Here is a 23,256-nt window from a genome sequence, read left to right as displayed (position 1 = left end):
AAACATGGGCATTTATGAGGAGAGCTGGTGATGTGTCCCCAAAAAGACTTTTTGAGAAAATTACCCTAAAAGGGGCATTTTACAGAACACTTTGTAAAAATAAATGTTTGCCAGAAACGTCATAGCATTTGGACAATGTACCTGCAAAAAAGTGCTGCTTGAGTCAAGGGAGAAAGCTTAGCCAGTGTTGCAACTGGTAGATGTTTTTTTTCTAGAACTGGACTATATGCCTTTCAGTGCTGGATCAGCTCACCCTTCCGTGAAAATAGACATGCTAGCCTGCAGCCCACTGTACAAATGCCAGACTCACCTAACAACTTGGACATACTGCAGGAAGTGACCTGCTATCCATAAACACTTCATTACCTTCCTCCCAACCCCAAGACACTGCTGTGCATTTGTTCTATTGAGCTGACACTCTTTTAGGCATTCACACAATACTAGAGATTATGCAAAGTACAATAGCAACTTGTTTTTGTAGTTTTGTTGCTTGAAATGGAAATATTTATCTAGGGGGAACAGTTACTGTGCAGACAGCAACCAATTATGCCACAATGTGGTGAATATTAACCAGTGACATAAACAAACCAAAAGGGACAAGGCACGTTAGATAGGGCTTTGAAAAGTATTTGAAAAACTATTAAACACTCAAACTGAATACTACAAATGTAATAACACTGCCTAATGTCCATTTTAAAATAGATGTACAAATCAGAGGTAACTCACATAAAAGCGTCGGTCCTAGAATGCCAATAAAAAGGTACGAATGTGGCACAAATGCATTTCTGGCAGGATCTTTCTTGTTCCTCTGGGCAGGGGGCTAGTTATTTAGGGCTCCATCGTGTAATGGCACACCAACACTCCCTTGTACATGCACGCAACATTTTAGAACATGAAGGTGGGAGACTTTAAAAAATGTATTGGGGGGAACATATTTTCCCCATTGACTTCTATTAAAGCAGAGGCAATTTTAGTCGGGAAACAGCTAAAATGAAGCTATTTTAGGATTCAAAAATCCATAGTCTCTCTCCTAAATCAGATCTTTTGGCATGTATGTTTGTACCACTATCCACCAGAGGTATTTGGGGGTGCAATGGTCCTTGTCTAGCTTATGTGTGAGAATTGTTGTGTCTGTGCTGGCATTGGTGCCCATAACGTTTTGGCAATAAAAACCCCACACCAGTAAATAAGATCTTGAACAAGCACAGCTACACTTAATGAACACTCTACACAACATTTCTAATGTTTAGATGCTGGGTACCAGAAAAAAACAAGTTACTTTCCTCCAGTAACTATTTTTCGGTGAATACTTTATCTACCTAAAGATTCCTCCTTTCATTAACCCTCCCCAGGGACAAAAGTGGCGACAGAATTGGCTGAGTTTGGCTAGCGAGTTTGCTTAGGCGTGACCTGGTCATCTTTGATCAGCTTTGCAGAGGGCCCCATACAATATAAGACATAGTACATTGCCAACTGAACCATCTCCCCAAGTGCAAGGCCATAACATACAAGCACGCATGTGGGTTTGGAGAAGCACGAGGACAGACTACCAGAGAAAAAGACGCTATTCCTCACAGCATATATACGACTGGACTATTAATGGAAAGGCGTAGGGGGGAAGTATTGGTGTTCTCCTTAAAAGACAATGTCTGCACCACCAAACTCTCAAAGAGTGGGCATAAAGGAACTTGTCTCCCATTATGGTCACTTTGTAATTCACCACAGCAACAGAATTTTTTTTATTCCAGACTACAAGCACTGGGTCCATGACGGCCTCATTAAATGACGAAAGAAGTTCTAAGATGGTAGAGGCAGGGAGCAGAATCTCAGTCAACAAGTTAGCCCTGGACTCTTCAAAAGGAAGTTTTAGCAATTTGGCTGCTTTGCAGACAACTGCTGTAAAAGAGGAAAATCCTTGGTAGATAGGCCAGAGAGACAAATCAATTCTACTTTAAGAAAGATGTCCAGCTTCAGCCCTCTAGCATTTTTGTCAGCCAATATAGAGAGGCTTGTCTTTAAAAAAAAAAATATATATATATATATCATTATTGGTTTTCCATACATTCCAGTATTACATTAGGCACTTGGTAAGACCCATATATATAATTTTCTGTAAGATACATCATAGTCGAATTGCATTCTCTGCATGTAGGGCAAGTAATATATCTGCAGCACATCTTAAAAGACTACAGTCGCAGAGCTAGGTGTGTCTGCCTAGAAGTTGGTAATTCCAATCACATACGGAGTCAAACCAATCAAACCTTAAACCCAACTTTTAACCAGTATTCCTAATAGCATCCACTTGTGAGCTCTGCAGGAGTCTCGTTTTCTGTGGGTTGGAGGAAGCTAGGTACTAAAAGCACCCCAGTCAGGTGGGGCAGTGAGACCCCGAGCTTCAAAACTACTTTGCGTATACCTGAGGGGCCACATCTCAACCCTATTGAATGGGATACCAAGACAGCAGTGGCGCTGGGCAACACCAGCTGCCACCAGCCAGAAGGGCCACGAAGCTCCCAGAGGTCACCATTACTGCTCGAGCTCTAGGAAACTTGTGACCACCTCCCCCCACCCACAGATATGCTAGAGGCCATCTACGCACCCCTCTGTAGTTCTCGGTCCATGGTGCCTCCCCCTCAGCTGCTCACCACCTTCTCACCTTAGCTTGCCACTCACCTTGGGTTGTTCCATGAGGGGATTTCCATTGCCAAACTATGTACCTATGCACCACCCCCAGCACTTGATCCAGAAATCTGTTGCCTACTTTTTGCTGAGGAAGATTTCTGCTGTACATAAATGTTCATGGTCTAGGATGCGCTCCAGATCCCTTGTAACAGACAACCAAAACTGTGCCATGATCGGGCAACTCCAAACCATGAAAAGGAAGTCTGCTTGTGCGCATCTAATGCAGAGACCTCTGTCAGTATAGTAGGGAGGGAGAAGATTTTCTCCTTCATTATCCTCATGTTTTGTGTGGGGCAGAACATTGGGCATCCGTAAGGCATCAGAAATGGAGCCAACAATGGCATCCATTTTGAACATGCTGAGTGAGGCTGACACAATGACTTTTTCTGCCACATTGTAAAGGTTAAGTGTTTTTCACTGAAAAAAATATTCTATGTCTTGCAATAGTCTTAGCCACCATCTGGAAGAACAGATCAACCTTGTTGTCGTGGATTCCTGTTTTGAGGAATCAAAATATCTAAAAGTAGTAAAGAAACATTGGGTTGTAGGGTGAAGGAATGTCAGTGACACAAGAAAACATCTGTACTGTGAATGCTGGCAGGCCTGCATGTTATTTTGAACCTGGTGCGTGGTCGTATCTCCTGAGCATAGGATCTAAGGAAGAGTTAGGCAGAGTGGAATTACCTTGGAGCAAGTACTGTTTTATAGACACAGACGTCACCGACTAGCTGGAGTGCCACCACAGACTATCCAAATTCAGATGAACTTGTGCTTCCTTGGAAGACATTCACAACTTGGCATCAGTAAAGTCAGTGATGAGAGACATTTCTGAAACACATCAGCGGCATTTGTACATGTCTACTTGTTTTATTTTGCAGTTTAACATAGCACTGGTGTAGGAGGCTGGACTGGCTTGTAGTGAGTACCAAGGGGTACTTGCACCTTGCACCAGGCCCAGTTATCCCTTATTAGTGTATAGGGTGTCTAGCAGCTTAGGCTGATAGATAATGGTAGCTTAGCAGAGCAGCTTAGGCTGAACTAGGAGACGTGTGAAGCTACTACAGTACCACTTAGTGTCATATGCACAATATCATAAGAAAACACAATACACAGTTATACTAAAAATAAAGGTACTTTATTTTTATGACAATATGCCAAAGTATCTTAGAGTGTACCCTCAGTGAGAGGATAGGAAATATACACAAGATATATATACACAATAGCAAAAATATGCAGTATAGTCTTAGAAAACAGTGCAAACAATGTATAGTTACAATAGGATGCAATGGGGAAACATAGGGATAGGGGCAACACAAACCATATACTCCAAAAGTGGAATGCGAACCACGAATGGACCCCAAACCTATGTGACCTTGTAGAGGGTCGCTGGGACTATTAGAAAATAGTGAGAGTTAGAAAAATAACCCTCCCAAGACCCTGAAAAGTGAGTGCAAAGTGCACTAAAGTTCCCCTAAGGACAAAGAAGTCGTGTTAGAGGAATAATGCAGGAAAGACACAAACCAACAATGCAACAACTGTGGATTTCCAATCTAGGGTACCTGTGGAACAAGGGGACCAAGTCCAAAAGTCACAAGCAAGTCGGAGATGGGCAGATGCCCAGGAAATGCCAGCTGCGGGTGCAAAGAAGCTTCTACTGGACAGAAGAAGCTGCGGTTTCTGCAGGAACGAAAAGGGCTAGAGACTTCCCCTTTGGTGGACGGATCCCTCTCGCCGTGGAGAGTCGTGCAGAAGTGTTTTCCCGCCGAAAGAACGCCAACAAGCCTTGCTAGCTGCAAATCGTGCGGTTAGCGTTTTTGGATGCTGCTGTGGCCCTGTAGGGACCAGGAGGTCGCAAATTGGACCAGGAGAGAGAGGGGACGTCGAGCAAGACAAGGAGCCCTCTCAGCAGCAGGTAGCACCCGGAGAAGTGCCAGAAACAGGCACTACGAGGATGCGTGAAACGGTGCTCACCCGAAGTCGCACAAAGAAGTCCCACGTCGCCGGAGAACAACTTAGGAGGTCGTGCAATGCAGGTTAGAGTACCGTGGACCCAGGCTGGACTGTGCGCAAAGGATTTCCGCCGGAAGTGCACGGAGGCTGGAGTAGCTGCAAAAGTCGCGGTTCCCAGCAATGCAGTCAAGCGAGGTGAGGCAAGGACTTACCTCCACCAAACTTGGACTGAAGAGTCACTGGACTGTGGGGGCCACTTGGACAGAGTTGCTGGATTCGAGGGCCCTCGCTCGTCGTGCTGAGAGGAGACCCAAGGGACCGGTAATGCAGCTTTTTGGTGCCTGCGGTTGCAGGGGGAAGATTCCGTCGACCCACGGGAGATTTCTTCGGAGCTTCTGGTGCAGAGAGGAGGCAGACTACCCCCACAGCATGCACAAACAGGAAAACAGTCGAGAAGGCGGCAGGATCAGCGTTACAGAGTTGCAGTAGTCGTCTTAGCTACTTTGTTGCAGTTTTGCAGGCTTCCAGTGCGGTTAGCAGTCGATTCCTTATCAGAAGGTGAAGAGAGAGATGCAGAGGAACTCGGCTGAGCTCTTGCATTCGTTATCTCAAGTTTCCCCAGAGACAGAGACCCTAAATAGCCAGAAAAGAGGGTTTGGCTACCTAGGAGAGAGGATAGGCTAGCAACACCTGAAGGAGCCTATCAGAAGGAGTCTCTGACGTCACCTTGTGGCACTGGCCACTCAGAGCAATCCAGTGAGCCAGCAGCACCTCTGTTTCCAAGATGGCAGAGGTCTGGAGCACACTGGAGGAGCTCTGGACACCTCCCAGGGGAGGTGCAGGTCAGGGGAGTGGTCACTCCCCTTTCCTTTGTCCAGTTTCGCGCCAGAGCAGGGCTAAGGGGTCCCCTGAACCGGTGTAGACTGGCTTATGCAGAATTGGGCACATCTGTGCCCAACAAAGCATTTCCAGAGGCTGGGGGAGGCTACTCCTCCCCTGCCTTCACACCATTTTCCAAAGTGAGAGGGTGTCACACCCTCTCTCAGAGGAAGTTCTTTGTTCTGCCATCCTGGGCCAGGCCTGGCTGGACCCCAGGAGGGCAGATGCCTGTCTGAGGGGTTGGCAGCAGCAGCAGCTGCAGTGAAACCCCAGGAAGGGCAGTTTGGCAGTACCAGGGTCTGTGCTACAGACCACTGGGATCATGGGATTGTGCCAACTATGCCAGGATGGCATAGAGGGGGCAATTCCATGATCATAGACATGTTACATGGCCATATTCGGAGTTACCATTGTGAAGCTACATATAGGTAGTGACCTATATGTAGTGCACGCGTGTAATGGTGTCCCCGCACTCACAAAGTTCAGGGAATTGGCTAGTGCCAGGGTGCCCTCACACTAAGTAACTTTGCACCTAACCTTTACCAGGTAAAGGTTAGACATATAGGTGACTTATAAGTTACTTAAGTGCAGTGTAAAATGGCTGTGAAATAACGTGGACGTTATTTCACTCAGGCTGCAGTGGCAGGCCTGTGTAAGAATTGTCAGAGCTCCCTATGGGTGGCAAAAGAAATGCTGCAGCCCATAGGGATCTCCTGGAACCCCAATACCCTGGGTACCTCAGTACCATATACTAGGGAATTATAAGGGTGTTCCAGTAAGCCAATGTAAATTGGTAAAATGGTCACTAGCCTGTTAGTGACAATTTGGAAAGAAATGAGAGAGCATAACCACTGAGGTTCTGATTAGCAGAGCCTCAGTGAGACAGTTAGTCACTACACAGGTAACACATTCAGGCACACTTATGAGCACTGGGGCCCTGGGTTACCAGGGTCCCAGTGACACATACAACTAAAACAACATATATACAGTGAAAAATGGGGGTAACATGCCAGGCAAGATGGTACTTTCCTACAACTGGCTAGACCCAATAGGTGTCAGAGACGTTTACAAATGGGACAGTTATAACTACACTGTGGTTACACTTCATCTCCAAACAGCTACAACCATTGCCTTTACGATAGTAAGCATTTTAAAAGCTCAAGTAAAACCTTGTATGGTACTCTAATTAGACTCAGTTCCACCTTTATGTCAAGAGCAGAGGAAGTTCCAAGTGAGAAATTCTCGGCCTCCCTGTATACAGTAGGCTGGAGACCATACACAACTAGATCACCATGGATTGCACAGGACTGTGGGATCAATTTCATCTCAGGATGCGGATGTAAAAGACGGTGTAGAGATTCCAGTGGAAGCGAGAGAAAAGATGGCTGTCTCCTATACGCTGCCTCTTACAGGATGTTGAGACATAGTTTATGGCCCGTCTGTGTTGCACTACAGGTCCAGACCCTGTTTCATCCTGCTATCACCCCCAGTGGTAAGAGAGGAGGCTAGAGCAATGGTTCCCAACCTTTCAACTTCTGTGAACCCCCACTTTATCATTATTGGAACCGGGGGGACCCCCACTGAATCAATATTGGAATCCGGGGACCCCCACTGAGTCACTACTGGAACCCAGGGAGCCATGCCTAAATATTGTCAATGATTTGAAACACAAAATACACACAAAAATACAGAAACAAGCATTCCATCAAGCATATGTACAAATGATAACACAAGTTACTTAATTTGCAAACAAATAAAATATTATTTATTAGGAAGATTCTAAATTCAAATGAAGCCACACATCATCCATACTATATTTGTTTGATGCACCTGCACTGCTCCCACAAATCAATCTGAGGATACTAATTTAATTTGTAGCCTCCAGTTTCAAATTCCTTGACAATGACAGTACGTTTTAAAAATTTCATTTGTACATTTAGCCACTTTATTTATGTAGACTTTAATAATCCGTTAATATTAGTTTATTTTCTAAGCAGTCACAGACCCGCTGAGGAGGCTTCGCAGACCCCTTGGGGGTCCCCGGCCCACAGATGGGGAACCAGTGGGATAGAGAATTTGCTGAACGTGGGAGGGGAGTGGGGGCATCCAGCTATAATTTGTTCCTTCCTAGGTCAATCTTCTCAACGCATAGACATGGACAAACATCCTCACCGGTAAAAACAGACCCAGAATGCACACAAAAGCAGGTTTGTGCTGTGCAGATCTGCTCTATTTCGCAACTGACCAGGCAGCACTAGGTCATGAACTGCTCATACATCACAAAGTCAATTCGGGTGCTTGCAAGGAGAGTTAAAGATGTCACTCAAAACCCCCAAAGTGCCAAAGTGTCTGCGAATTATAAACATACTGAAGAGACAAGCAGCAGTTGCATTTCAGAAAATAAATATGCTTAGCTAAAAGAAATTAAAAAGAAAGTGATCCTAAGGGAATTTCCGAGGACATCATTCTCCTGCGAATGCATTTGAAGTTTTGACAACAGTGAGGCACAAGATGAACACTGATCAGCTAGAAATGACATTTTGAAAAGCCCATGCTGATGCAACCGCATAGAAATGCCAAGGCTGAACAAGTAAGCCCGTGCACAACGGTTAGATATAACCTTCTTAGAGCATGGTATTACTGTTTCAGTGATGTGAGACTGATCTAATAAAAAGAGTGACTCAGTGAGCAAAACCTTAACCGGTGCCTCAACTTTAAAGCTATTAATCTTCCAACAGCTGAATGGTGAAGTAATGCTCACTGGTTCATGATGAATCTGGGCTATTAATACTCCGACAAGTTTCAGCGGCACATACATAACTGATTACTTAGCATCCTTCGGAGGGCAATCACGGAATGTTAAGTCTGAAACTGCTGAACCGATTTACTTGTGTGTTTTGTGGTGTTACAAGCGGTCCAGCAGACCTTGCTGACTCTGTGACTTAACCCTCGCCTCTAGCATCTGCTGTGGTTTGCATGACAAGAGTTCAACAAATTCAGCAAAGCCAACTCAGCCTTTCACTACCGGAATATGGTACACTGTGTACCATTACTTGCTTTAATAATACCACAGGTGATTGGTAGTGCTTACAAATTACTAAAGTGTGGCATGAAGCGCTGTACAAAACAGTCTTAAATGTCAGTCTCTACTTTTAAGTTGATTAGTAGGCCAGAAAGAGTGGAGGTGATCTTATGATGGCTGCACTACAATGTACTTAATGTGACCTTCTTGCTGTTGTGTATTTGCAGTGGATTAGACGGTTGCATACTTGACATACAAAGCCACGCTTACACTGTGGGTGGCAAGCTCTTACCCTCACTTTCCACCTCGGAAACCTGCAGTTGGCTTTCTGATCACCAATTTAGGGTAATCCAGGACTGTGCCTCACTTTTATCAATATCCATTAGATAATTGTATATTGAAAGTCCTATTCATTAAAAGCAGATAGATCCGCAAACCGAGTAGTTTTGGAATACCAGGAAGCAAAATCATCATGCGATTTTTTTTTTACCACCTTAATTTTACCTTCTCTTTCCAAGTTCCAGAAAGGAAGACTAGCATGCGGTTTCAGTTCTCCCACATGGCAAAACCATGTTTCCCCTTAATCCAAACTGGTAAACTTATAATCATAACGCAGTTTCTCTGCACTAACTCCTATAGGACTTTGTGTGGGGAAAACCAAGGTTCAGTGTGAAATCTGAGCGCAACTTGGAATGTCACCTCAGGAGCTCCTGATGAGACAAACTCAGTGTGACATTTAACCCTGTAAGAGTGACATCTGTTTGACACATTTGTATCAAAACTGCAGTTTCAATGAAACACGTCAATTCACACAGGAACAGTACCCAAAAGGAGAGACAACCGTGTTGCCCAAAATGGCAATTCACACATTCAATTTTTGAAGCTCTATCGCTATGCGTCTACTACTGTTAAGTTCCAGTTTCACACCCTACCTACCATGGCTTTTCAGGTGTAGGAAGAATAAAGCTCTAGCTGTGTAGTACCTATTTTATTGAGCACAGGGGGCACTATCTCCACGTGTGGCATAGAACAAACTGATGAGGCGAATAAAAAAAAACGGCGCAACTACGATTGCTTTGTTGCTGCAACAACTGCATTGCTAGAGCTTTCCTTAACTGAGGTGAGTCAACATTTTTTAACAGGATGAAACTTAGGGGGTCATTACAACCCTGGCGGATGGCAGAGAACTGGCGGTAAGACCGCCAACAGGCTGGCGGTCTTACCTTGGTGAATTATGACCATGGCGGTTACTGCCATTGTCATCCGCTGGTTCTCCGTCCCGCCCGCCAGGGCGGAAACGACCACCGGGGTCTCCAGCCCCGCGGCCGTCAGAATACCGCCGGCGGTATTTGGACCCGCCTTACTGCTGTGGATTTCCAGCGGTTTGAACTGCCAAGAAATCCATGGCGGTAAGCACGATCAGTGCCAGGGAATTCGTTCCCTGGCACTGATAGGGGTCTCCCCCACCCCCACCCCGACTCCCTCCCCTACACCCCCCACCACCCCTGCCACCCCCCAAAGGTGGCAGGGCCCCCCTCCCCACCCCGACCCCCAACATAACATTACTCACACACACCCGACACGCATGCGGGCACCACCAACACACACACGGACACACCCCGACATACATGCCCACAGCCACACACACAGTCAGGCACGCACACCCACATTCAAACATACACGCACACATCCATACAGACATACCCACAGCCATACACGCACTCATTCCCATACACACAACACTCCTGCAAGCATACACGCACTCACACACCCCCTCTGCATACACACACGCACACCCCCATGCACGCACACAACACACAACACCACCCACCCCCCCTAACGGACGATCGACTTACCTGTTCCGTCGATCCTCCGGGAGGGGACAGGAGCCATGGGGGCAGCTCCGCCAACACCTCCACGCCAACAGAACACCACCACGGCGAATCACAGGACGTGAGTCGCTGGGCGGTGTTCTGTTGGCGTGGCGGTGGAGGTGGAGCAACCTCCACTTCCCCGCCGCCCGCAAGTATGGCTGTTGGTGGCTCTCTGTCGGAATAACGACGGAGAGCAGCCAACAGCCATAATACGCCGAGCGGCAAACCGCCTGCACAGGCGGTCTTCCGCACGGCGGTCTTGCTAAAAGACCGCCGAGGTCGCAATGACCCCCTAAGTTTCTACAAATACAGAGTCACTCATGGCACCATTATCATCTACCTAGGTGTCAACAGTTGTGTTGTTCTCGAAGAAGAACTTAAAAAAAGAACAATATTGAAATATTTCTTAGCTTATCAACCAATTTACAGATGTTGTGCAGACACAGTCTGAGAAGATTCACAGTTGTTTGTGAGGTGAATAATACAGTAGTGTCCAAAATACATTACTAAGGATCCTGAACACTGAAATACTGATGATAAAGAAGAAGCAAAAATATTCTTCATTTTGGGCGCATTTGCCGACTGCCTCACAGCAATTCCATTATTATGAAGTCTATTGTTTTGACCAAGATATGGCTACTTTAATTAGCAGTTTTGAAAGGGAAAGAAAACCAATCAAAGGCAAGGAACGCAAATCACTAAAAGTTTAAGACTGACAGAACTTGTAACTTCATCCTCTATTGCTAACAAGATGTAACTTTTTAGACAGTGGCGTAACAAAGGCCCCCGCAGCCCCCGTGGTGCAGGGGGCCTTTGAGAAAAGAAAAAAAACAATTAACTATTTCCTATGGAGACGGGTTCGTCTCCTCCGTCCTCTTTCTGGAAGCACACAGGCTTCCAGACTCTCCTCCAATCACGACGCTGCTGTCACCAGCCTGACAGCAGTGACGTGATTAGTGTAAGCGCCCTGCTTCCGCACTCACAGAGGAAGTGCCACCCTGAGCATTTTCTCCTCCCAGCTGTTCAATGCAGCTGGGAGCCGGGTGGAGAAATACAAAGTGTGCATGTCTGGGCGGCCAAACACGGCCGGCCAAATATACATGCGCACTTATGTGCACCAACCACTCCTCCCTCCAGCTCCCTCCAACCCCGTCCCGCCCTAACCTGGCTCACCGAAAAATAAAATGATAATAACGCTTCGTTATTATTATTTTATTTTTCCTTCCCCTTCTGCTGAAAGCGGAGGAGCCGCCCCTGCTAATAACGCAACATGAACCTACTGTAAGAGAATGAAGAGAAATGCTGAGGATTGGGTGCACACTCCACTGCTCCAAATATTAGATAAACTGCAAAATGAATCATAGAATTCAAAGCGGACTAACATCGTGTTAGGAGCGGAAGAAGGTTGCAGTGCTATGCACAGTTAATGCGATGTAGATGTTTTCGCTATATGGCCATGCACTGTTCTGTACGAGTCACGGATGTTTCAAGAGAACATGTTATTTTTTCCACCCCTTGAATTTGTAAAGTGTTTGCCACAGGCTATACCTCAGAGTGTACCAATAAAAAATTCTCCTCTCTAGGAATTCCGAAGTGAAAATATTATTCTGGGAATTCAAAGGCATCTCTTGCACTGTCCCACCAGAGAAAATAATAGAAAATATATTGGAAGAAAATATGACATATTAAAAAATTAATTTTGCTAAAACTCGAAATTATTGAAAACATAGCTAGCGTCTTAGTATTCAGTCGCGTTGGCAGCAAAGGTCGTACTTAACTTCTGGTGCCTTTCAACATTTCTGGCATCACTTGGCATTTTTTTAATACCAGATGAATGAGAGGAAACTAAAACACATAAACAACAACCTAAGGCAACGAGCTTTAAAGACAAATATTCTTGTTTTAAGCTGTGAAAGACTCTCTGCAAAGCAAGGCTGCATCCCAACATACCAATTTGCATGCCATTCGTGTTCTCGTTTCTCGGTCTTGAGCCAAGTGCACTTTTCCGAAGGCTCCTTGAGGAACGAACCCGGAGTCAATGTTCCGGTAAGTCAGCTTCCATGGAAACAGGAGCACGTCAGAGTGTATCCGATAGCGCCCACCTTTAACGGTAATCGTCTAGAAAAAAAGACACAAGAAACGCCTAAAGATAAACCATTCAAGGAAAGCAGTCGAAAGGCAACGTCCTTACAGCGAGCATTCATGTAGGGAAACAAAATGATTGAGAAACCTGAGCAAACACTTGGTAAGCACGAGAACCATTTTTTCAACTACTTTCCTGTTGGACAGGCTGGTATTCAAGCACACATGGAAATAGTCACACCCTTGAGTCAAGACAGCAAATGGCACGGGCTGAGTACGCAATGCACTTTCTTTGAAATTGAAAATTTGGAGCTGTCAAAACAACTTGAGCACTGGGAGATAAGAATAAAAAAAATAAAAGTTCCTTCTAGGTCAGCAGCTCAGAAGGAAATGGAAGTAAATGCAATGGAAAAAAGTCAGATAAAATATTGCCGGAAAGTGAAGATATTATGAACCACATTTACTAAAAGTTGTGCTTGAAAATCTGAAGCACTGCTAATCGCAAACAGTAACCGATTTCGCAAAATCTAGTATGAATTGCGCACTAATGATGTCATCACTGGCTCAAAAATTGTTGTCTTACTGGGATGCAAGGCGATGGCGCAATGCTCACACAGTAGGGTCTAGTGTGACACTCCAGTACAAACTGCTATACCATGGAACCCCGTAAAGAATAAGCTTTGTAAAATGTTCTATTTAGCAGAAAAATTACAATCCACCCGTGGAAATATCACAAAATAGCTTGCGTGCCCATTGTTTGCACCAGATTTCATTTGGTGCTAGGATTTAATGCAAAGCCAAGCCGACCCCCTTTAGTAGATAAGACTTTGAGTGAAACCCCTAGGATTTTTGTATATTACTCATCTGCAATGCCCTTTTTTGTTTTACAGAACACAAACTAATTTGGTTTGCACTTTTCAAACTTTTCAGTGCCAAATACACTTTGCACAGGCAAGTTGATCAATTTTGGGTCTTCGCAAGCACTTCGTAAACTTGGGCCTCCCGCTTTTAAGAAAGTTGACAAAGTTATATTTGGTTCAAGCTCGCACAGCGCTTCAGATGGTGTTTACCCAATAAAAGCTCAATCACATTTCCACAAATCTTCATTCTGCCCAGGTGGAATTAGCAAATTCTTTTGCAGTAAATTTCATCACGCAGAGCCCTACTCTTGCTCGTCAAGGTATCTGCATCCCTTCTGGCCTTTCCTGGCAGGCATTACATTTAGTTGCAGGGAGCTGCTTTGATAGGCAACAGAGCATCTGGGTTAGGTTGTGACCCATTTTATGGGAACCTTCTGTCCTGAAAAAGAAATACAGTTTGGCATTTTTGTAGATTAGCTCAATGGAAATCTCAAGGGAATGGACACGTCGTTCTGTAAGATTTTGTGAGGAGAGAGGAGGTAGTATACACAACTAGATGATGTTTGTAATTCTGATAAGGGTAGGTACCAGACATCTGACACAGAAAACCCGTGGATTATTGCATAGATTCTCATCTTAGTTTGAGTACTTTTAACTCCTACTCTCAACACCTAGGTCCTCAAAACCCGTGGCCCCTTAATTCCAACGAGTTTAGAAACAGGAGCTACTGGGCCTCTTGAAATAATGCAATTTCAACAAACGCCACTGATAGGAGGTATTCCAGGAGGAATACTGGGGAAAGTATGTGGAAGTGCTAGGGCCGGCCTGCTGCATCATGGGCAAGCTTCAATTTTTATTTAATTTGACACTCTCGGTCTGTGGCCTTTCTTGCTCAAATAAATAAAATTACAGCAAGAATGTGAATAAATGAGATACACAAATGATATCTTTACAAAATATATTTAATCTGTGGGAAGTTGCTGGTAAAGAGGGAGTTCATTATGTCAGTTTTTATTGTTGCTTGGCTGATATTTGCCTTTCTTCTCAGAGGCGCCGTGATCATAAATGAAGCGGATTGTGCATTTGGTCACCTCTTCTGAGTTTCCAAACTAAAGGAAGAACATTGGTGGCCTGGTGCTAGGTACACCTGAGTTCTTCAGTAACAGCCAAACGGCCATTCTGAGGGTATGATGATATGTTCCACACAAAGGCACTACTTTCATTACAGATTTTCTGTGATGGTCACAATATGCACATGTGGCTGAGTTGGTCTGAACTTTTCTGATCAACAATGACTGTAACTTTTCATTTATTCGTATGGAGAACTCAGTTGACTACAGAAATTATATAAAAAAATAAGAAAATCTTTCAACCCCTCAGCCCCAAGGTCCGGACTGTACTGGCTGGGGTGAGAGGGTAAAACACATGGTCAGGGTTGGTATGGTGGGGTGTAAAAAAAAGCAGCAAATTTCAATGTGACCACCCACATTATGTGTTCCCAGGCTATGTCCACCATTGGAGGTATTCAAATTGATGCTCATGTTTTAAATGGCCTTTGCCCAAGGGTGGCGAAGTTTGTAAATGCATTTACAGCAATAAATAAAAAGGAGAAGCTGATGCCTGCTCAGACACCTGGTAATTATTGTAGACCACAGAGGACCAGCAGAAGCCCTAATACCCGGTTTATTATTCAAATATAAGAAGTAAGACGTCCATAAATACACACCAGTGTGTTGGTTGTTTTCATAGCAACTGCTACATTCAGAGTTGACACTTTCTCATACAGAGCATAGAGATTCTATTGAAAATCAATGACCTCATCATGAAAGATTATCTAAAACCATGTGGCAGTCTCGGTTTGAAAACAAAAAACTTCACAATGCTCCTGATAGCGGTTTCTGAAATTTAAAAAAAATGACATGTCCTAAAAGGTACAAATCATCACTTACGTAATCTAGAAAAGACAATGAGGAAGTGGTTTGGGTTAGGTATCAAGAACAACCAAAATAAATAATTGAAAAAACAAATTTGACATGAAAGGCATTTGTTAACCTCAGACATGGCATTCAGGGACACAATGAGGAAGCCCTTTATAGGCAGGCTGATAAGCTGTACTCCTCCCTTGTAAAGTTGTAGTTCTCCTTTACATCTGTGAAAGTATGTGTATGTTGTAGTGATGACATTCATTTAAAAAAAAAAAAGAAGTAATAATTCTATCTTGAAAATTTAAAGATTATTAATCAGTGAAAACAGGACATTATTACTAACATTTAGTCAAAATGTAGTTTACCTCCTTCAGTATGATTCCAGATTCTTGCTCTTGGGCTCGGCGCATCTGCTTTGTGGTGTTTGACACTTGATTGGCAAAATCAAGCAGGTCTTTAACAGTTCCGCGTGAAACTTTTGACAGAAAAGTGTCTATTTGTCCACTTAACAGCAAGGAATCAGAACGATCCTCATTTTCATTGTTTTCGCAAAAAGTAGACATCGTGCCATCTTCAACATCTGGTTGGCCGCCACAGTACAACTCATCCATTATGTCTATCACTTCAGAAGTATTCAAATTTGCCAACAAGAGTTGAAGGTCTACGGTATCACTGTCCATGCTCATTGGCTCCATCACGTTTTGATTTCTTGAGGTTTACCTACTGTACAAAAACACAAGAATCAACTGATGTCCATATCCATAGACAAATATTTCATACCCACCATAAAAAAATAAGATTGAGGCAATATCAATGTTTGCCAACTGTTGTAAATTTTTACTTGCAATTAAGAACCTCCATGAGTTCTTTGTCAGGAAAGATGGCCATTCACAAATAAAGGAAGAGTCTGTTTTCTACTAAGTTTATTGCTTAGTTAATAAAAAAACATTAGAACAATAAAAATTAAAACTTTAACTTAACACTAATAATATATCAAATAAAATGCATTAAAGTAGCGAATCTTGTTACATCCCTCTGACCAGATCACTCCAGCGTTCTTCTGGTTCTTCGTACCTCATGCTATTCCTGTACCCCAATATTGTGCCTATACTTTCTCCACTTACACTTGCACTTTTGTTCTCTATGGCGGGTTTCCTTCTCTAGACAACAACACATGCGATGTACTATTTCTGAACTGACTTTTTCAAAGGTGATTGTTACTGTGTGCAGATTCTGTATATGCATAGTTGGTGACCCCAACATTCGTATAATTAGAAACACAATCACTCTCAAAGGCAACCAATGGTCCAACACCATAATACATAACCATGAAGAGATAGGGACAAAAAAAAGCACACTCGTCTTTAGAGATGAAAAGTTGAACATACTTTGTAACTCGACCGCACCCTAAATGTAAAACTCTACTTTCGCCCACATGAGTAGAAAAAAATGTGAAAACAGAATTAAAGATCTACAGAAACTATTTACAGATAACACCACAGAAGACAACGTGAGAAGTCACTTTTCCACTTCCTCCTTAGGGACAACGGCATTTCTGCGAACCAGAAATGAAATGGTTAATCAGGATTAAGGCTGTCCTTTTTAGCAAGAGGCAGTCGGAATAGTGAAGCCAATGAAATGAACAAGTTCAGCATTGTCCGCTTACACGTGGCATTTTCAACCAGGTCAATTCAGCCTTTCATCCTTCTATGGTAAAAAAAAAGTGAGCACACTTGAACTTGGCAACAGTACCGCCTATTTATACTGCATAAAAATGTCAAAAAGCGGTATTAAGAACTGTATTAAAATATGTATTAATAATCGGAAGAATAAGAAAATGTTCGTTTGGGAGATTCAGTAAAGAAAATATGACTGATTCTACATTCTCAACATTGACACAATTGTAGGGCACCCAGTTTGCATGTGAGCAGAAATCGCATTACAGACAAGTGAGAAACCTGGGCGACGGTGGAGGCGCACCTGGGGTGACACATGAGGATGTACAAAATGATAAAAACAAATATTCAATAAACAAAAAAATCCACACCCATTTAGATCCCTGGCGACGAATACCTATTGCACAAGAATAAAAGAGTCAAAGAGATACTTTTCAATATTACAACTTTTTATCTAATCAGGCAGTACACAATAAGGAATGTTATTAAACTATACGCCTTTCAACTAAATGCTTATGCAATTGAACCACAAGATGAGAATTTCTTCACGTGTGCCTTCATGCTACAAATAGAATAATGTTTATTAATACTCAGCATTCCGTTAGACGCAACGCCATGACGTAAAATCTACACAATCTGTTTTCCAGACAGCCTCTTGTGGTTTTATTCCGTGATATAAAGTCGGAGACTTTCCCGCACATTAATGTTGACATTGCAAGTATAACATTCCTCTTATGGGAGTCAGCATTTATTTCCACAGTAGTAAAAACACACCTTAGATCAGCAAACTATTTTTGCACTGAAAACTATCATCAAACTATTTATTCAATGAAAATTACCATTTATAACTTGGCATATGAAAGGCTAAAATGAAGAATGCGAGGAGATTGGAATAAACATGGGGGCGGCTATTTAAAACATTCAGCCTTACAAATGTAAGAGATTTGTATTGGAAGCAGAATAAGGATTAAGAAAAGTAGAGAAACACAAAAAATGAATAAACGCAAAGCAGGAATGGGTTCATTCGGTGATAAGAACAGCCGTGAAGGATAATACAATTTTGGCTGTGTCTAACACAGAGTTTGGGGTAGCTTTGAAAAGTGCTGCTAAATAGAAGAAGCACTGGCAAATCCAATACGTCTGACTTTAATATAATAAACGGTTGCAAATACAAGTATGCACAAACTCTATTTGCGTGCATTGCATGCAAAAATGCTCTTCAGCACATTACATTTGGACGTTTCGGCTTTGCCACTCCTGCAAAAATGTTAACAACAAGTATTTAATTCTGCATGGATTGTATATAAGAGATAAAGAAATGAACTAGACAGTGTGATAAGTCAGTGGTTAATTGGTTAAGTGTGCATTTTAAAATATCTTATGGGGTTAGGGTACCTGCTTAAGAGACCTTTGTGTGCCAGCTTAATCTCAGGGACTAATAATAATGGTAAAATAACTCTGGTGGTTAACACATTTGCTGCAGAGAGAGATTATCTGTGTTTTGTCAAGTCCAAGTTTTGAATCAAAGTAGCATAGAGTTACTGTGTCTTCTGCAAAGCACATTATGTAACACACATGATAGATTTTTATTTTATGTAACTAGGTAAGTGGGTTACTGCTTTTAACTCTGAGATCCTTTTAATACTTGCACTTCACAGTAAGCTATGCAGGACATGTCATTCCTACAACTTGTAACCCTCACTGTCTTATGTAATACATCCTGTACACTTATTTACACACATATGATTCATTGTCAGTGCATGATACGTACATGTGATGTAAAGCACTCTTACACCCTGCCTTGGGATGAGTAGCGCTAAAGTGCTATTGAAACAAATAAAACAACATCATGGAATTTAAATCTTTATTTGTGTAAATACTAGGAAAGACCAACACATCTGACATTCTTACAGTGCCATGCGTATGTCTTATGTCTTTAATACAGGGGCTGAACAAAGCCAAAAACATCCCCCTCAAGTATCTGTGAAGAGCTGTGTGCCTTTGTTTCCCCTACACTGCTTTTAGGTGTGAGGCTCCGGATAGCTCCCAGCCAGGATTCTTCAACAAAAAGAGGTGTGATGGCCCCTTAGCTCTGGCCTTTGTTATGTGCCCAGATGGACTCTGACAAGCCTCTTCCCCTACTGCATGTCTCTGCATGGAGCGTAAGCAGACAAAGTGCAGGCGTCGCTGAATGTGTCCAGGACAAGCTTAGTATATTTCAGTGAGGCCAATAATCTTTGTAAGGTATATGGCATCCACCCTGTGAAAAAAGTGGGTAGACTCAGTCTACCCATGTCTTCCCTTGTCTCTAGCCTAGGGGAGCACTTCCTTGCAGTTGGAATGATACACCAAATCATCAAGAGCATGATGCAATAGGGCAATACTCCTCCAGAAAGAGCTAAGGCTTCAGTGTAGTTTAAAGCAGTGCTTCACAGACTTTTTAGAACCAGACCCACTCTTTTAAACAACAAACTTTAACGATCCACCCAGCTTTAATCAACATTTTTGTAATGTAATTAAAGCATTGTGTGGTAGTGCAGTAATTTACAGACAACACATTCTGCATAAAAATGGACACTAAATTTGTGTAGACATACAGTTTTTCTGATAAACTATGAGGCACACAGGATAGTGTGTGGAAATAGGGTGTCAGTGGATATTTATCATTGTTATATATATATAACAATGTAAAGGGTCTTGATTTGTTTCAAGCCTCTTAAAATCTTTTTTTCATCACACTTCAGAATTACGAAACAATGTGCTTAATTTTTGCTTTCCTTACTGCTGAATGTGTACTATGCATTTATAAGTATATGCTTTTTGCTGTGCATTACAAGAAAATGACATCCTACTGCCTTTCCTTTCACACTCCATGTACCCCAGCAAGATTGCCACATAATTCGCTTTACTTTTCTTTCTTAATGCAAAGTGAGATGAGTTTGATCAGATCAGCAACTTATCAGAAGACATAGGCCCTCATTCTGACCTTGGCGGGCGGCGGAGGCCGCCCGCCAAAGTCCCGCCGTCAGATTACCGTTCCGCGGTCGAAAGACCGCGGCGGTAATTCTGACTTTCCCGCTGGGCTGGCGGGCGGTCGCCTTCAGACCGCCCGCCAGCCCAGCGGGAAAGAGGCTTCCACGATGAAGCCGGCTCGGAATCGAGCCGGCGGAGTGGAAGCTGTGCGACGGGTGCAGTTGCACCCGTCGCGTATTTCACTGTCTGCACAGCAGACAGTGAAATACATGTAGGGGCCCTCTTACGGGGGCCCCTGCAATGCCCATGCCAGTGGCATGGGCACTGCAGGGGCCCCCAGGGGCCCCGCGACCCCCCCTACCGCCATCCGGATCCCGGCGGTCCGACCGCCGGGATCTGGATGGCGGTAGGGGGGGTCGGAATCCCCGCGGCGGTGCAGCAAGCTGCGCCGCCGCGGAGGATTCAATGGGGCGGCGGTACACTGGCGGGACCCCGCCAGTGGTGCCGGTCCGACCGCGGCTTTACCGCCGCGGTCGGAATCCCCATTGGAGCACCACCGGCCTGTCGGCGGTGCTCCCGCGGTCCTCCGCCCTGGCGGTCAAAGACCGCCAGGGTCAGAATGACCACCATAGCCTAACTTTTTACCTCTGTCTGAAGTGCAACAAATGTGAAAAGATAAATACTGAATTTAAAGGCATCTTTGTTTACTGCTTGGAGTTTCACGACCCACCAAAAATCTAAAGAATTGGTAATAACGCATCAGCAGTCTGTCACAAAAATCAGGAGATTACAGTGACTTGTCTGGACAATGAGGCAGAGTCAGAGATTCAGTTAGTTTTGGCTGAGGGAATGATGGGGTATATGGGCCAAATCGCTGGGAAAACTATGAAGTCGATGCAGATGGAATGATAGGCACCTTCTGCTTAATTTTTCACTTTATATTTGTCAGTGAATGCACCAATCTTGAATAATGAAGTTTGGCCAGTGTCCGAACATTTTTATAAGGGTTAAATCACTTAAAGATTAAGGGCCTCCTTTTGACTTCGGCAGACGGAAAAGTCCGTCCGCCGAAGTCCTGCGGTCAGGTCACTGCCAGTGCGGTGACCAGACCGCAGCCCCTATTAAGAGTTGGCCGCTGGGCCAGCGGCCAAAAGTCCACAACATTGATACAGGCTCATAATTGATCCAGCGACAATGTTGCGGTGCGTCGGGTGCACCAGCACCTGTCGTGCTTTTCACTGTCTGCAAACTGGCGATGCCGATGGTCCAATCGCAGTGCTTTCGCCACGGTCATAATATGGCAGTCTGACCGCCGCCACGAGTTTTGCGGTCCTAGGACCACCAGACTCGGAATGAGGGCCTGATTGTCTCCATATTTGTCCCTCAGGAAGATGGAATGATATGCATTTTTGCCTAATTTTGCACATCACACTTGTCAGTTAAGGTCCTAATAGTTACAAAATGCAGCAAATTGAGCATGCTGCATGGTTGAGCATGTGTGATGATGATCTCCTGGCATGTTAGAATCACCCTCGCACAACTTTGTACATTGTCCTGGCCAGTGAACATTCTAATACTGACAATTGGGCAGATTAGCATCCGATCTAGGGCAGATTGCAAATGATTTGGGGTGGGGCTACTCTGTATTTGTAATTTGTCCAAAAGTATGATCGATCTGTTTGCACATTTGGTGAAATATTGCTTGTCGCCTTTTTTAAAAGAATGGCTTAAGGTTAAATGCCCTGTACTGTACCGACCACAGTCTGTTGGACTTTTTATTCTTTTTTGGAGCTTTTATTAACCAATAATATTAATTTCTATCTATCTATGAAGTTGTAAGTGTCAGTATGACCTATAAAGCAACAAATCCAGAGCTTCATCTTTCTATAGCACATACTTTTGGCTCTTTCATGAAAGGGACTGTTTTATAGTGCATTACTTATTATGAGACAGACCTCCTGCAGCCAATTTCTGAAAAACTTTTTTTTAAAATATTTGAGGCTCGGGGAGTCATGGGAAAGAGACACTAACCTTTAAGTTGCAATTGAGTAGCTACAGATCTCCGCATCTGACCCCATATTTCCCCCTTCATCTTAATACCCTCATCACTGAGCCAGACATCAGCTGCAGCCGCTTCAGCATGAAAGAAGGGACAGGCAGGGTTGAACTAACCCAAAGGGCAGTCTGACTGTGCCAGGAGGACTGGTCTGAGCAGTCACTGTGTGGGCCGTTTTTTTGGCTGTTTGTGGTCTGGCTGGCCGTTTTTTACTGTTAATTTCCACAATATTACCATAACCATTACCTGCAGCAGGCACAAATGCACGCAATTGCCCATGCGTGGCAAAACACCTATACAGCGTGTCTTTACATGTTCAAAACTGTCCGAGTTGCAAATGTGGGCTCCTTGTTTGGCTATCTGAGTCCCTAATTGGCGCCACTTTTATTTTGGTGCCCAGGCATATTTTCTGTTCCAGTCCCACATGGGACGCAGAGGTTGCATCACAGACACCCACCCTCCTCTGAGCGAAGGATGAAATCTATTATGGTAGCAATCAAGAGCAGGTGTCACAATTTTAAATGTACGGTTTTCCTCCCATGGACGTATTTATTTTCAAAATAGGTCCAATAATGGTAATATGGTGGGGCACACCCTCATGATGCAAAACATGTAACTCCAATCTCTGCCTTTGACCAGGTGCGTAGCTATCAATAGTGCAGCAGGTGCAGTGGGTTCGGGGCCCAGGGATTTGAGAGGGCCTTGTACTCCAATTGGTGACTGCTCTTTATAACAAAGTCATGGGAAGAGGGGCAATTTCCGTGCTTGCAGTTGGGCACACTGCACCACGCACTACTAACATGGATCTGAGCTTGCCACAGTGCAGCAGCAGCAACTGGGTCCACACGTGGGGTTAAACTGCAGGATAAGGCTGTGCCTACTTTTACAAACAAATTACAAGAACGATGTCAATTTACAGCTAAAAAAAACAAAACTAAATGTAAAAAATGCTCTATTGTAATTAATGCAATTGTGTATTATATTGCAGAAAAAGAGCTGTAGCTTTGTATAGTGCTCAGCAAAGGTACTTTGCAAACTTACTGTGTGCTTTGTAAAGCAGAGATGTTTTGCAATGTGTCCCATAGCATTGGCGTGATGATGACCTTTGCACTTTGCACTGCCAAGAGAGGATACATCAGAGCACCAATAGTAACATCGCAGCGGTCCCCTGTGATGCCATGGCTCCATTGTGACTTGTGCCAGAGTTCCTAGCCAATCAAGGGCAGTGTCTGGCATGTGGGTTCTCACATGAAACCGTCCCACGCTTTTACAGCACG

The 23,256-nt window shown here is 43.8% G+C and overlaps 1 protein-coding gene across 3 annotated transcripts in view; it reads right to left on the bottom strand.

Annotated features, from left to right (window-relative positions):
• Nucleotides 1–23,256, bottom strand: part of MAP3K8 (mitogen-activated protein kinase kinase kinase 8) — a 62,465-nt gene that overhangs the window by 22,946 nt on the left and 16,263 nt on the right. For 2 of the 3 annotated variants that reach the window (XM_069211292.1, XM_069211293.1), the window contains exons 2-3: nucleotides 15,640–15,997; nucleotides 12,358–12,525 (exon numbers count right to left, since the gene is read on the bottom strand). In XM_069211292.1, coding sequence (XP_069067393.1) covers nucleotides 12,358–12,525; nucleotides 15,640–15,969 — 498 coding nt within the window. In that variant the 5' untranslated portion in view covers nucleotides 15,970–15,997. The remainder of the gene's footprint in view (nucleotides 1–12,357; nucleotides 12,526–15,639; nucleotides 15,998–23,256) is intronic. The other variant, XM_069211294.1, reaches the window with a different exon arrangement.

The sequence above is a fragment of the Pleurodeles waltl genome, chromosome 10 (assembly GCF_031143425.1).
Source record: "Pleurodeles waltl isolate 20211129_DDA chromosome 10, aPleWal1.hap1.20221129, whole genome shotgun sequence".
NCBI classification, from domain to species: domain Eukaryota; kingdom Metazoa; phylum Chordata; class Amphibia; order Caudata; family Salamandridae; genus Pleurodeles; species Pleurodeles waltl.
The sequence above is the reverse complement of the archived record's forward strand: the minus strand, read 5'-3'. Positions and strand labels throughout refer to the sequence as shown.